At 47.1% G+C, this 15225-nt stretch overlaps 2 protein-coding genes across 2 annotated transcripts; both read left to right on the forward strand.

The window, feature by feature from the left end:
• The first annotated feature begins 6044 nt into the window (after positions 1-6044).
• Positions 6045-8388, forward strand: LOC142884826 (myocilin-like). The gene is made up of 3 exons (XM_076020757.1): positions 6045-6698; positions 7133-7237; positions 7333-8388. Exons 1-3 carry the CDS (start codon positions 6230-6232, stop codon positions 8133-8135), a joined length of 1377 nt encoding a protein of 458 aa, XP_075876872.1. The 5' UTR covers positions 6045-6229; the 3' UTR covers positions 8136-8388.
• A 3653-nt stretch (positions 8389-12041) lies between these two features.
• On the forward strand, positions 12042-15214 carry LOC142884827 (peroxiredoxin-6-like). Its single transcript, XM_076020758.1, has 6 exons — positions 12042-12500; positions 12750-12876; positions 13464-13620; positions 14058-14207; positions 14311-14457; positions 14544-15214. Exons 1-6 carry the CDS (start codon positions 12059-12061, stop codon positions 14670-14672), a joined length of 1152 nt encoding a protein of 383 aa, XP_075876873.1. The 5' UTR covers positions 12042-12058; the 3' UTR covers positions 14673-15214.
• Positions 15215-15225: the final 11 nt, after the last annotated feature.

The raw sequence follows: 15225 nt of genomic DNA on the forward strand, positions 1-15225 counted from the left end.
ACAGGCAGCAGAGTGTCTACCTACAAACAAGACACAATGAGGCCACGAGTGATTCAGGAGCGACTGATATGAACATGAAGTCTGGGTCATCTCAGGAATTGATTAAAAGTTAGAAGTGTGTGAGTGGCATTTACCGTTTATTTATTTATTTATTTTAAATAGGCAAACACCAAAGCTGCTGGCTGTTCAATAAGACAGACCTGTAAGGTTTGACTGAAGAGGAGACATAATCACTGTGGACGAAATAGAAAGGCAAACGTAGTTCCTTGTATTTTTTTCTGTGACAACCACCGGTCATAAAAATACATCACAAGTCAATTTCAACTAATAACATTATGTTTGTATGCTTCAGTCTTAAAGGATTTATAAGAGAAATTGTGAAATATTCCAAACAGATTTATGTTTGGAGAATTTCATCTGGCATTTCAGTTTAAAATGACACCAACTGCCTTGCAGCACTGGTTTGATTCCCAGGCCAGGGGCTTGTTTGTGGCGTTTGCATGTTCTCTCTGTGTCTGTGTTGGTACTCTGCCAATTTGCCTCACATGCATGTCTTTGGACTGCAAGTGAGGCAAATTGGCGGCTGATTGGCTCCAACATCCCTGAGTGTAGCGATGGAAAATGGATGGAATGACGTTTTTGCTTTAAGTACATAAAAAATAAAAAATAAAGGTCAAAAGTTCAAGACCTATAATTTAAATATCCACACGTTTAGCTTGTGATAATTTCAGGACAGCTTAGAAGTAAAACATAAGAATGGAAAAAAAAAACTGCATTCTAGACAGAATCCATAGGACTTTTGCTGAGTAACAGCTTCCTTCAAATATCACATATTTGACCTGCAGTGTATGTGCAAGTCACGTGGCAGAGCATCAACGGAAAACATGATTGGCTGTGGGTCAAAGGAAGGCCGGGAAGTCTCCATGCACGCGTCTGACTCATGCAATACCCACACGCCACTGCAGCTTTCACACCTCTATTACAGTGAGCACGAGCCAACAACACAGGGAAGGTCATCACACTTTTTCTTTTTATTTTATATTTCTAATTTTACATGCAAGTCCAACGAGACGTCACCTCAGATTTGAACCAGTGTTAATCTTTACAATTATAATCTTGACAGATTTGTTTCAAGATGATTCATTCCAACAGTTGGCTAATCTGTGGCTCAGTTTACCATTTGATTGGGTGAAAAACTTTGTGCGGGTTCATCTTCTCCATTTTGACTTTTGTTTGACCAGAGTTTGTTAAGCCTGCGTAGCACGGCAGAGGAAGGGCCCCACAGTTAAACTGTCATCAAAAACAGCGGCCCCATTGCATAACACAGCTTTTTAACAGGCCAGACACTTGCAGAAACACACATGCGCGCACACACAGACACAGACACACACAGACACACACACACACACACACACACACACACACACACACACACACACTTACAAGCATAACGATGGAATTTGTCAGTGTTGCAGGTAAGGAAGAATTCACCCAAACAGTTAAATGTGTGCACTGGAAACGGTGGAATTCCCCAAACCTGTACTTATCAGGAACAACATGCTTGGATGGGAGATATTAGCGGAATTACAACAAGCGCAAGCAGGAATTCCTTCAGTTTTACACTGTGGTTAGATGATGTTATGTCTCAGGGGCAGAAACAAACTGTAATGACTGTCACAGTGACGGCTGTGGACGGCTTGCAAGGATCCAGTTGAAACCAGGGGGTATTAGCTTCCTGAGATTAAAATATTTATTTTGACAAAACTTGGAAACTTAATTCACTCACGCTGTGGTAGCTGGCATCCTTTATAAGTTGAACCAATAAGGGAGCAAATAAAAATGTAGGTCTTCATTCTATAAGAACTGGGGGTGTGATTCATTAGTATTCAGGCTGGCTGGTGCTGCCACTTGTCTGCAGCACGACACAAGAACAGAACTTTTGCTATGGTGACTCATTCAGACTAAAGATTCTCCAGAACAGAAATATAAAACCAGACCTCTGGACAAGTTGTAAGTTGTAATCATTCCTGCTCTTTGAATCCGAATGGGAGTTCTTCAGAATGCCTGCCTCAAGATCTCTTGCACGTTAACTGTGAGGTCGGGGAGATGAAAGTGACGCACTTGGCAGTGACACAAGGTTCTGGTTCCACTGTGGAGGAAGCTCTGTGATGAATGCCGAGGACGTGAGCCTCACATCTCCAGTGTAATGTCCTGGAAATGTGTTGGTTTATGTAAAAGTGATGACAAGAGAAACAAATCAGACTGAGGACTTGGAGGACTCGGAGGATTCAGAAGACGCCGAGTGGCAACCAGGTCGCTCCGCACGATCTGTTGCTTGATCTGTTATTTTAATGCCTGTCTGGTGCCGTGTCTGTATGGGTTAATGAGAACCTCCGTCCTAACAGCTGTACCCAGACCAGACGACACCCACTGAGCCGCTGCGAGAGCGAGGTTCTCATGCGTGTCGGCGTGCGATCCGCTCTGATTATACCCTCCCGGCAGCAGGCGGCGGGCCCGTTTTAATACCTTTCCCCGGAGACACCTGACACCGACCTCCTGCGGGCCCATCCGCCATAAAAACATGAGTGCTGATCGTCACTCTGCGTCACTGATGGCTCAATGTGACTCAGACGTGACTCGCTCGGGCCTGATTTTCATCGCGGATCATTGCAACACGTGCAGACCCCCTGGAGGCGCTGACTCCCCACCGGTCAGACCAATAAAGTCAAACTTCAGGGACACACGTTAATTTGGGAGGAGGTCCCGTTCAAAGGGATCCAGTAACCTTTTGCTCAACACTTTCCTCATTACCTCACGCCCATCAACAAGTCAGATGGCACACGCGTGAAAAAAAGAAAAACAAATGTTACGTAACATTTCACACCTGTGAATGCACGTCTGGCGAGCCAGGGGTTTCACAGCAAAGGTGTTGTGAAAGACATTTGCAATTCATCGACTACTGGAAAAAGATTTTCTTTTTTATATGTATATATATTGTCTTAATGAGTCTGCAGGGAGAACTGGCCCGTTGTCTAAAACAGCTACTGAATCCATTTTCCCGCTCCATAAAACCTCTCAGGCCAGACTGTAAATCATCATGTAGACTAAACAACTCTCAGAGTGTTTGAATGACTGAAAGTGCCCACGGTTTCTCCCATCTGTTTTGTTTTTGTTCTGTGATCCCAGTGTCCCCAACTGGAAGCCCAACACCTTCCCTCCCTCTTGCAGAAAATTATGTAATTCGTGTTCAAACGCACAAACAGCTGAAAGCCCAGTTCAGTCCAGTCCGGTGAGGATTACTCAGTGGAAAGTGTCTCCTGCCAGGGTCGCTGCGACTCTGCTCGCAGGTTTCTTCAATAACTTTCAAACTAGAAATGACGTGTGTAATTCATCCCTTCTCTCCATTAATGAGAAGTGTTTGTCATATTTTACTAGCTGAAGGTCTCTCAATGCACACTGTGTGCCAGTAAGGAGCAGCCAAGGGTTTAGAAAGATGAAAATACATATTTAATGAAATAGAAAGAAAACATCCACAATAATATTCCTTCTAGCCTTTCTTGTTATTTCTTTCATTTCAAAGGGATGAATTAGGCACCTCATAGTTTAATTCTTCTAGATAAAGTGTTTGGCCTTATGGAATTGGATTGCTGAGATAGAGATGATATTGCACATCCATCTTGCTGAACACTTATTAGTTTTATAATCAGTCTTACAACTGCCGTTGGATAATCAGCATCTTTTTGGCAAAAGCAAAAAAAAAAAAGTTAACGCGGATGCTGCTGTATCACAGATGAGCCCAGAAGCCCAGATTCTTCTAAATATATATATATCAAACTGAGTGTGCACCCCAACTGTTTGGAGCAGGAAACGTGGATGACGAGACGCAACAATTTTTCATGCCCGAGTTGCTGGTGCATCTGAATTATGCCACACGGCGCCTCGTATTTAATTAAAGCTGACTGTGACTCTGAGTCATGACTTCATTGGGAGTTATGTCGGCAGGATTCTTGGGAACACCGAGATCCGCAGGCCTGTTCATAAAGGTTGTCGAGAGTCGTAATGTTACGTAAGGAAGGTCAAAAAACAAGAAAGCGGTAAAGACGAAAACACCCTAAGCTTAACTCCACTGGGACAAAGCACAGATGTGGCTGCAAAAATGACTCCGCTGTTTGTGTTTCTGAGACATATTTTGTCTCAATAAAGAAAAATGGAGCGGAGGGAACAGTCATTTACAGCCCACAGTCAGTGTTTGGTGATAGATTTCTCCTCTGCGCTCAGTCCTCACATTCTGCATCACATGGAGACACACCAGGGCGCCACATGCCTTGTGTAAAAGAACAAAAACAGGCGAAGATTGTGAATGTGGAAGGCTTTTACTGACGATCACGTGTCCAGTTAGTAAAATTCAGTGGCCCTTGAAAGCAATTGATCTTTCCCCCATCTGGCTGCCAGAGGATGGAATCTGCAGACATCAGCAGCCAGTGCATTGAAAGCCCATAGAGAGCAATCGAAAAGGGGACGGCCCCCTGAAAACTTGGAATGTGATAGGAGAAAACTTCTGTCACATATCGAGCAGACCAATGAGATGCCTTTGCAACCAGTGGAGCCAGTTGTTTGTTGACAAGGTGAGGTTTCCTTTGCTTGCGAGCAGTGTTGGTGAGTAATCTATTACTAAGTAATCCACTACTGTAATTAAAATACTTTTTAGCAAGGATTACTCTGGCAAAAATGGTAATTATCAAAATATCATAATTACTTTATCAAGTAACGATTCCACTGCTTTTCTGAAAGAATTTGCAAGCTAAAAATTTCTTATTATCCACAAAATGTCTGAAATTTAGAAAAACAACCAAACACAATGATGTCGCAGATTAATGATGGAGCCGTGCATGCAACGTCATTGATATGCGACGACGCACCAAAACAAGCATGGCGCTGGCAAAAGAAAAAACAGCGATTGCGTTTGATAGCTGGAAATACAAACATTATTTTTTGTTTGTTCATCTGGTCTAAATGAAAGAATGTTGTGGTTCATTGTGCGTTGTGTGCAGGAAGTAAGATGTTCTCAACTGTTACTTTATCTAACGAAATTTGTAATTGATTACTTATGAAACAAAGTAGTTTAAGAAGTAATTAGATTGCTTTTTAAGGAGTAATCAGTAGTTGGATTACTTTTAAGGACTAATCCCAACAACACTGCTTGCAAGGGACAGTGCTTGAGACGTGTCACTGTCCATTGGGGAACTGAGAAGTGTGGAAATGTCGTCCAGTTCTGACAAAACTGATAATGTTGCTGCAGAAATCTTTTTTTTTTTTTGAGTTAGCAGCAGATTCCTGTTTTTCGCACAATTAAATCCTAGCTTCAGCGCTGTCTCTTTCTCTCGGAAGGACGATGATTGATTCCATCAAGCACAGCAAAGGTCTCTCATAAGGTAACTTTGTGGTCGGGGAGATGAAAGTGCTGCACGTGTCACTGACACAAGGTTCTGATTCAACGTTGGAACTTCTTGGAGGGCAACGCGGTGAATAGATTTGCGCAGCAGCAGTTTGGAAGCTCTGATAAAACGGAATAAATTTCTGGTGCCAGACATCCTGTCCAGCTGGCAGGAGGTTTGAAAAGTACCAGTTGGGCTCCCGACTCGTCTGAGGGCCAGGCTGCGTTGCCGACTAAACGATTGGCAAATGTCGGCTTCAGATTCCTCCAGCCTCGCCCCGCAGCCACAACCCACCACCGCAGACAGGTAGTTAAGGAGTTTACGGTTAATCACGCAGGTTTAATGGATAGAAGAACGATTACGGGGGAAGTAAACAGCGCTGCAGGTGGAAGCCGTCCCGCCAAAACAGCCTGTAGACGCACCAACTGCTGGGACCAAGTGAAAGAATTCTCCTCAACAGGAAAAAACAAATCGTGCCTTGTTTTTTTCCCCACCAATGTTTTTGGGATTTTTCACATTGTTTTGCTTCGCCTTCCGTACGCCCATCCAGAAACAAGCCCCTCTGGCGCTGCACTGCCCCCTGGCTGGTCCCCTCCCTGACACGCTCCTCGTCCCCTCCCACTCCCTACCAGTAAAACTGTATAAATATCCCACACTGGGCATTGCTGGGATACTCACACCAACCTGTGCTGACCACAGATCAGAGGACAGCTTCTTCAGACAGACAGTAGGAGTCAAGCTAAGACGGTTTGCTGTTCTCCATAAGTACCTGAGAGAGAGAACCAGGCTCCAGGATGTGGCTCCCAACGCTCCTCTTGTGTCTCTGCTGCCTGGCTCAGGCCCAGGACAGAGCAGCCCTCCGTCGCTCCAACGACCAGGCCGGCCGCTGCCACTACACCTTCACCGTGGCCAGCCCGGAGGAAAGCAGCTGCGCCGGCAGCGGCACCAAGGCGGAGATGGATGGCGTCCTGTCCCGGCTGGTCCTGCTGGAGAACCTGGTCAGTCGGATGATAGCCGGAGTGGACGGCAGCACCGGCACCGAGGTGACAACGGGCGACGAGGTCCTGCAGCAGGCCTTCACCCAGGCGACGGAAGAGAGGAACGAGCTGCAGCAGGACAAGGAGCACCTGAACAGGCAAGTCCAGGAGCTGCAGAGGCGGCTGGACGAGCAGGTGAAGGAGGCCGAGAGTCTCAGGGAGAAGACCTGTCAGCAGACGCAGCCGCCCTCGAGGAGGAATCAGCACCAGAACCAACCAGCCAGAGGTGAGTGACGCACGTCATGTTCAATTTCTTTTTCTTTTTGTCAACAAAAATAAGGAATTTTTGCTCTGCGATGCTGCGTATCCACCGCCGTTAACCATGGTGAAGGATACAAAAGGCCCCCGGGGACGACAGGTCGGGTTGCAGCTCTGGCAGCGTCAGGGGATTGGAATTTACAACGCTTGCCTCCTCTTTTACAGCTTTGTCACTCATGCGTGTGTGTTTTATGTGCATGTGATAATTTTTAAAAGAGCAGAGTAGCAGCAGCAGTGACAGTGGCGGTAGTAGTGGCGGCGGGGGGACCTGCTGGGAAAATAAGAAACAGGCCGACCTTGATGGCCGACAGCGCTGACTAATGCTCCAGTTCCTCTCGCGTCACGCTCTCTTCTCTCTCTGGACAGTCATAAACTGCACAAATCTGTTTTCATCCCTCGCAGACTCGGCGCTGGCTTTCGGAAGCGGTGCCTACCAGGAGATGAAGGCCGAGGTGACCGAGGTGCCGGCGTCCCACCTCATTCCTGACGTACATCTCAACTCCACAGGTACAAATCTGGAGTTTAACACACATGAATCACACAGATTTGGAAGAAATGGCACCGTATAGTTTGAATCTCCATGCCTTCGTCCCTCCCTTCAGGCTGCGGAGAGCTGCAGTCGGTGTCCGAGCCCGTGCTGCACAGGAAGGCCGACAGCATCACGGGGAAGTACGGGGTGTGGCTGCAGGACCCGGAGCCTCAGGGGAGCATCTACACCAACAAGACCGTGTGGAGGATCGACACGGTGGGTAAAGAGGTCCGCCAGCTCTTCGCATACGAGGACATGGAGCAGTTCTCGCAGGGCTTCCCCATGAAGGTCCTGGTCCTGCCGGAGCCCGTGGAGAGCACCGGCGCCACCATGTACCGCGGCTCTCTCTACTACCAGCGCAAACGCAGCCGAAGCCTGGTCCGCTACGACCTGGCCTCTGAGAGCCTGGCAGCCCGCCGCGACCTGCCGCACGCCGGTTTCCACGGCCAGCACCCCTACTCCTGGGGCGGATACACCGACATCGACCTGGCGGCGGACGAGCAAGGCCTGTGGGCCATCTACAGCACCAGCAAGGCCAGGGGGGCCATCGTGGTGTCCCAACTGGACCCCGAGAGCCTGGAGGTGAAGCGGAGCTGGGAGACCAACATCAGGAAGAACACAGTGGCCAACGCCTTCATGGTGTGTGGGCGCCTCTACACGGTGGCCAGCTACACGGCGCCCAACACCACCATCAACTACGTGTTTGACACGGCGACGGGTGCGGGCCGGGCCATGGCTGTGCCCTTCAAGAACAGGTTCCGCTACAACAGCATGGTGGACTACAACCACGCCCAGAAGAAGCTGTACGCCTGGGACAACTTCCACATGGTCACCTACGACATGCGGCTGGGCAAGGCCAACCCCAGCAGAGGCTGAGGAGGGAGACCAAGCAGTGATTGTTAACGTACATATAATCATTTTCAATCTAATGACGTTTTTTTATAAGTGTATGAATAAATGAATCTATTTTTGCAATTACCTTTGTACATAAGATCTATTATGTTAGCGGAGAGGCATCCATGAGGCGGAAGTGCACAGAAAACCCCTGATGATCTCAAATATATTTTGTTATCCGTCAACAGATGTTCTACTATTTAAGTTCTCAATAAACCTTTTTGGAAAAATTGTATATATTTCTTATGTTTCTGTTTTTTCTTCTCAGTGTTTTTAATGTGTCCATGAAAAAAAGGAAAAAGACACAGACAGGAAGTAGGAATCTTGTCAGTTGCGTGTCTTGGTGGAGCTGTTTTTCCTTACATTTCTAGATGCATCATAAAACATACACACACATAAAAACTGACAGCTGAGAACAAGTGTAGTGTAGGGTTCAGCACAGTGTAGTTTCCCAAATAGTTGCACATTTGCTTACACTCCTGATGCAGAGCCTGCACAGTGTAAGAAAGGACACAAATAGTCTGCTTACATGCAAACTTTTGGGTCGAAGAGATCTTCACCTGCACAGATTCTCCCATCCATGTTGGACAATCAGCGTTAACACAATAATTAGTATGTCTTGTTTTACATATTTCATAATATCAGAGTTACCTAGATCAGGGCAACTGCTGTGCATCTTGTGTTCATGCACTGCACTCACAGTAGTGAATAAAATGAAGAGAGTGAGTAGCTTTGGAGCCAGAGTATCAACAACTCCTTGGTTGCAACCAGCAACCATATTCTGTTCTGCACTGCCCCCCTGTGGACAACTACTGCCTACTGCTTCACATTGTTTACCGTACATTCAAGTTGTTAAGTACCAAAACAATTGACCCACTCACCACTTTCCAGCCACAACAGAGAAAGCGCAGCCACTTTGCATCAATCACTTTGGCTGAGCAGACAACGTTAACAACGCTGTAACAGGAGATGGCCAGCACTGTAACGACAGCCAGGAGACTCAGCGGCGGCAGCTGATGGAAACTTGGGCCGACTCGGAGATGCGCGATGACTCCCCCTCACCTTCTCGTTCCAAACCCGCAGTTGTTTACACAAATACAAAGCACGCACCCACTGGGGGATTGTTCCAGCAAGCAACAACAACCAACCACAACAAATCCTGTGGGCCAAACAGTACCGCGTCATAGGCACAGGTTTCATTTTCAGCCACACTTTTGCCAACTTTCTCGCTCACATGCAAAGCTACGCCTGCAACTAAAAGTAACTAAGCAACGTGGGCACAGTGGGTGCAGTTAAATGCAAGACACGGCATTACCATGTCTGGTTGCAGCAAACCAGACAAAAAACGCGAGACAGACTGAGCAGGTAATGGAACCCCAGGTGCTGACAACCAAGGATGAAACTTTTCATTTTTACATTGATGCATATTGGTGACTTGAAAAAATAATCACCAAATACATATACAGTTTGTTTGTTTTTTTGTTTTGTTTTTTAAAAGTCAAATAACAGCACTTTGGGGACAGCCATAGGGTTGACTAGGCGCTTGTTGAGAATGAGTTTGACACGGCTGCGCTGCTTTAAAGAATTAGTGGCTGTGGTCACTGTACACAATTACAGGTGTACTGGGGCCACCAATATAAACATCAAGCTGCTTTAACCTCCAGGCCAAAGCCAACTCTTTCACTTGACTGGACACAAGTTGAGTTTTGTTTTTCGTTTTTCTTAATAGCCTATAGGTTCATTAGGTGGTTCCGACACTGGAGGAGCTACATGCAGCACTGACTGATATCACTGTGTGAATTGAATGGGACACACAGAACAAAAAAGCCATACATTTTTAAACACCCTTCCTTTGCTTTAATAAAAAGATAAACTATAAAAACAGATAACAGTTAATAAGATTCCCTCTAAATTAAATGCAGGGGTATTTTTTTCTAAATCACACACACAACACATTTCTCCACACCCCTCCTGTAAAACTTAGTGTTTCCAGTCGGCCACCCACAGTCTGGCATAAACCCTGCAGAGTCTCTCTCTCAAATGTACCAGCTGCAGGTAGTGCAGACAGTCCCAGGTCACCCACAGCCGCTCCACCAGGCAGTACTGGCAGTAGCCCATGGCCAGTCCGAAACACACATCTGTCACATAGTGCCTGGCCAGGAGCAGCCGCGACAGGCTGACCAGAGCGGCCCAGGCCACCACAAGCACCCGCATGGAGTCTGTGTCCACCAGCTGAGCCAGGAGGAAGCGGGCGCAAAGGGCGGCCCGGGTGGCGTGGCCCGAGGGGAAGGAGTAGCGCTCCACGAAGAAGGCAGAGAGGAGGTCCGAGCGGTTCTGGGCGGGCCTGCGACGTCTCACCAGGCTTTTCACCAGTCTGACCAACAGCAGGTCCAGCAACAGAGCTGAGAAGGAGGGGGAAGGGAGGGGGAAGGGTGGACACCCAGAGATACGTCAGCCATGTTGCTTTGGCCTGGAAATGTTCGCCAGTCTGGTCACTTTCTCTCCAGTTCATAAAGCAAAAATAGGAATCTCTCAAGAGCTTTCCAGCCAGATATAACTAAGTCAGATTAATTCAGGTTAGAGTACCATTATTTCCATCCTGAGATGATCAGTGGCACGGTACATTTGGCTGGTGTTGTAATTACTTATTGTCTGTGTTTGAATTTCCTGTTATGTGACCTTGACTAGCCACTGATGCTGAAGGCTAATGGTTTTGAAATATGTGAAAGCATATTCACAAGAAATTAATAATCAAGATTACATCAAATAATACTAGTTAATAGTTTTCTTTCAAATTACTTCAAACACTAATTGGCAAACACAAATTACCATGGATTGACTCATCCCTTGTCTATGTCTATTAATACTTAAATGAATATATAAATATAAACCACATGCTTATATTAAAACAAATGATCTAAGCAACTTTTAGAAAGTGTTTTTCCAAAAATTTAACTTTGAAAAGGACATGGGAGCACACATTATTAATGGCTTATCATTGCATCTAAATTTAATACCAACACCAGTACAGTACAACAGTTTATGCCCATGTTCAAAAAGTAATTGTCATTGTTAAGAGTAATTCATAATTTTGAGATCTATTTAATTTATTATCCCATTAAAAACAAATACATATTGATTTTTTTTTCATTATTATTATTATTATGTTCCCTTGTGTGCATTAGAATACCTTGAAAGGCCCATTCTGACAGCAAAACCCGAAACGTATTAATTTCCCATTTATTTCCATCGTCTAAGACTATAAACCCCAGAACAATACGACAAAAATAGCTGGGGTGTTCCACGCGGTATATGGAACAATCTCGGTCTTTAAGTTGTCAGTCAACAGATTTTATCTACACGTGCAAACAAAGCCCCAGACTTGTCGCGTGCATGTCTGTCATTGGCCACAGCTGCGCGCCCAAAGGAGGAAACTTTCCATGGCTGCACACTGTTGCCGTGTCTCTCCCGGTCGTGGGGACTCGGGGTCAGCTCGGGGTCACGCGGTGCATGGACCGGGATGCGGCTCCGCTCGGCTTTGATGATCTTTAACCGAGCCATGATTCGCCGAGGCCAACGAGCACGCCAACGGCCGAACTAGTGTGCGTAATTACGCAACCAGCTTTTAACTCAGCAGACAAAGCTGTGTAAACAATGCCTATTTGGTCGATTGTGGTTTCACATCCATTATTATTATTATTATTATTATTATTATTATTATTATTATTATTATTATTATTATTAACAGGAAGAGACCATTTTTGTGCCTTTGCCTCAACTGTTAATAATCAGCTGCTGGTCACGGTGAGATGCAGGGATTTCTCGGATAGATTTTCAGGGGACACACTTTTGCAACACACACACACACACACACACGCTCCTGCTCACCCAGTGCCAGATTCAACATGACCTCCTGCTCCGCCGCGCTCTCCCCGCGGAGGAGCGTGTGCACGGTGCCGACGAGCCAGGGCACGGCGTGTCCGGAGAACTCCACCAGCCGCACCAGGGGCCGGATGCCGCCCAAGGGCGACTCCTCGCAGGCGCACACGCCGAGCCGCTTGGACAGCCACAGGTCGATGGCCAGCAGGAAGCGCAGCGTTATGGCGAACATGGGCTGGCTCAGGCTGACGGACAGGTCGTCGCCCTGCGGCCCGGAGCAGCTGGAGGTCCGCCGGCGGACGTGGGTGGACTCCGAGAAGGAGGAGGAGGACGCCCGGCCCCCGCACGCACCGCCACGACAGCTGTTGCGCCTCGACGGCGGTGAGGACATCTCTGCTGTGGGTCTGAGGGCTCGGCTGGATGATGCGTCCCTCTCCTCTACCGGCCGAGCATCCCGCAAACTGCTGAGTGAGTCCCGCTCACCGGTTCACTGGAGGGCTGCTGTGGGTCACGTGGCTGCTTTATTTCTAACCGGCAAACAATCTGTTCGTCTTTCCTGCTCGCGACTGCGGCGGAGGGGCTGCCGCAGGTGGGCAGGGTTTGCGCGCGGTGGAAACTATCTGTGCCCGTCAATCTCGCCTGTCACTTTAACGCGCGTCGGCGTGTTAAAGTGCAAACGATGACAGAAGCTTCCGCCTCTTGTCTCTCTCCATTCAGATGCCGAGAGGACGGCAGGCACCGTCTCGCTGAAGATGCCCGGACTGCTGCTCGGAGAAGAGTTGCCCGACTTTGAGGCAGAAACCACCGCTGGGAGGATCAGACTTCACCAGTTTTTCGGGGATTCGTGAGTAGGACGGTTCTACACTTGGACTTCACGCGGTGATTGTGGACAGAGAGGGTCGAGCAAGGCGTGATTGCTAGTTTGTGGCCGTCAACTAAATGTGACAGAAATCATGTTGATGAAAATCAACACAGCATGTGTTGAAACACACAGGTGTGACGTCCCCGAGGGTGTCCGCCCCACCAGTAGGCTGTGAACAGAGGGCTAAATATGTGGTTTTATGGAGGTCTACAGATTTAGAAAGACAGCAGATTGTAGTTATCGTAGTATTGCAGTGGAACAGGCAATATAAAAATGTCTCTAGTACGGGGCCTTTTAAAATTATTTAAGACCAAAAAAGTATTTTTCGTACAATGTCAACGAGTCTTTTAATGGCTTGATGCTGAACTTTTAATTAAACTGAAGTCAACTGAAGTGACCGCAATTCTGAGGTCAGTGGTGCTGCCGTCAATTGTTACAGAATCAGTTTCATTCAAGTTGTGCAACGTCAGCTCAACTTTGACCTAAAAAGCGATGACAGGAAGTTTTAAAGAGGTCTGACCCCAAAACAACCTTTGCTAACTAACCTTCTTTTTTTTTTTTCTATCTAGATGGGGAATCTTGTTCTCCCACCCCAGAGACTACACTCCTGTGTGCACCACAGAGTTGGGCCGAGCTGCCCAGCTGAGTGCCGAGTTCAGCAAACGCAATGTCAAAATGATCGCCCTGTCCATCGACAGTGTGGAGGATCACTGCAGCTGGAGCAAGGTGCTGGCTACAGCGCGTTCCCACCCACACATATGAGCTGCATCACTCAAAAAAAAACTTAACTAAAAATGCAAGTGAAAAAAACACCTCAATGGGAGTTGCTCAAACATTTTTAAAATATGACGATTGTAGAAAATGATTCTATTCAATTCAATTCTGCGTGATGCAAAGCCACTCATATGTGTAGCCACTGACAAGGTGATGTAAAAATCAAGAATTCAGCAGGAGAGTCAGAATTGGCCTGAAGCATGAGTTTCAGAAGTCAGTTCCATGTCAAAAGTGATCACACTGCATGGCTTCCCAACTCTGAGGCTGCGCTTTCATTCAAATGTTGCACCCGGAAGTCTTTCTGCTCTAATGTTGCATGACGTTTCTCATCAGCATTTGCAACCCCCCCCCCCCCCCCCCCCCATCACTGTATCCGCTGTGTGATGCAGGACATCCTGGCGTACAACTGTGAGGAGTCGGCTGACGGCTCGCTGCCCTTCCCCATCATAGCGGACCGTAAGCGGGAGCTGGCGGTGGCGCTGGGCATGCTGGACCCGGTGGAGAAGGACAAAGACGGCATGCCGCTCACAGCTCGCTGTGTGAGTCTCTGAGCTCCGTCTTTACAAAAAATAAATAAATAGTGGCGCTCAGGCCCTTCAATCTGCCCTCACGCCTACAGCTCATGGCTCCTCTCTTCAAAAGGTGTTCATCGTCGGCCCTGACAAGAGGCTGAAGCTGTCCATACTCTACCCAGCCACCACAGGCCGCAACTTTGACGAGATCCTGCGAGTGCTGGACTCGCTCCAGGCCACAACGAGGTCCCGCGTGGCCACGCCGGCTGACTGGAAGGTGCGTAAAACAAAGTTATTTTAAGAAGAGTTGCTGCTGTGTGGGGCGACCTCATGACTGTTTTGGTCCTCCCCCTGTAACTGCAGCCTGGAGACTGCGTGATGGTTCCTCCCAGCATGACTGAGGAGGAGGCTGCCGCTTTGTTTCCAGATGGAGTCTACACAAAAGAGCTGCCGTCTGGCAGGAAGTACCTGCGCTACACGCCGCATCAGTGAGGAAGGATCGCCAACGATAAGGGGCTCTGCAAACTGCTTCTCTGACTGAGAAATTTTTAATTGATATATCATGGAGTCTTTCTTTTGTTGTGGTGACTTTGCAAAGGTGGGAATTTGAAGACATTCTATAACATTCGTTAAGGTCATTTAATACACTGAGTAAAGCCGAAGTGGTTTTGGTGTTGAAATATATTTGACAGGAGGTGTGAGAGGTTGAGCCCATTCAACAGGAAGTGGTTTTCGTTCTTCACAAAACGGCAACAATGAATAACAGACCATTTTAGTGTCTGTCTAGCTGCCAACCCACATTTTGACCTCGCTAGACTTGTTTACTTTGATATAATAAAAAAAAAGCTTTGTTTATTTGGTTTTAATGGGGAGCTTGTTAGTGGGTGTGTTGTTTGTTTTTTAACAGAAATCTTTTTTGTGTGTTTCAATATGAAAGGTGTCATATTCTGTAAAATGGACATGAAAAAATTCCATCCTTTACTTATTTTGCTTGCTCCACTTAAAAACAACAACAACAACAACAACAACAACAACAGCCCCGGTT

Source organism: Nelusetta ayraudi, unplaced genomic scaffold, assembly GCF_046127955.1.
Source record: "Nelusetta ayraudi isolate G7.1 ecotype Tasmania unplaced genomic scaffold, CSIRO-AGI_Nayr_v1 ptg000011l, whole genome shotgun sequence".
Taxonomy (NCBI): Eukaryota; Metazoa; Chordata; class Actinopteri; order Tetraodontiformes; family Monacanthidae; genus Nelusetta; species Nelusetta ayraudi.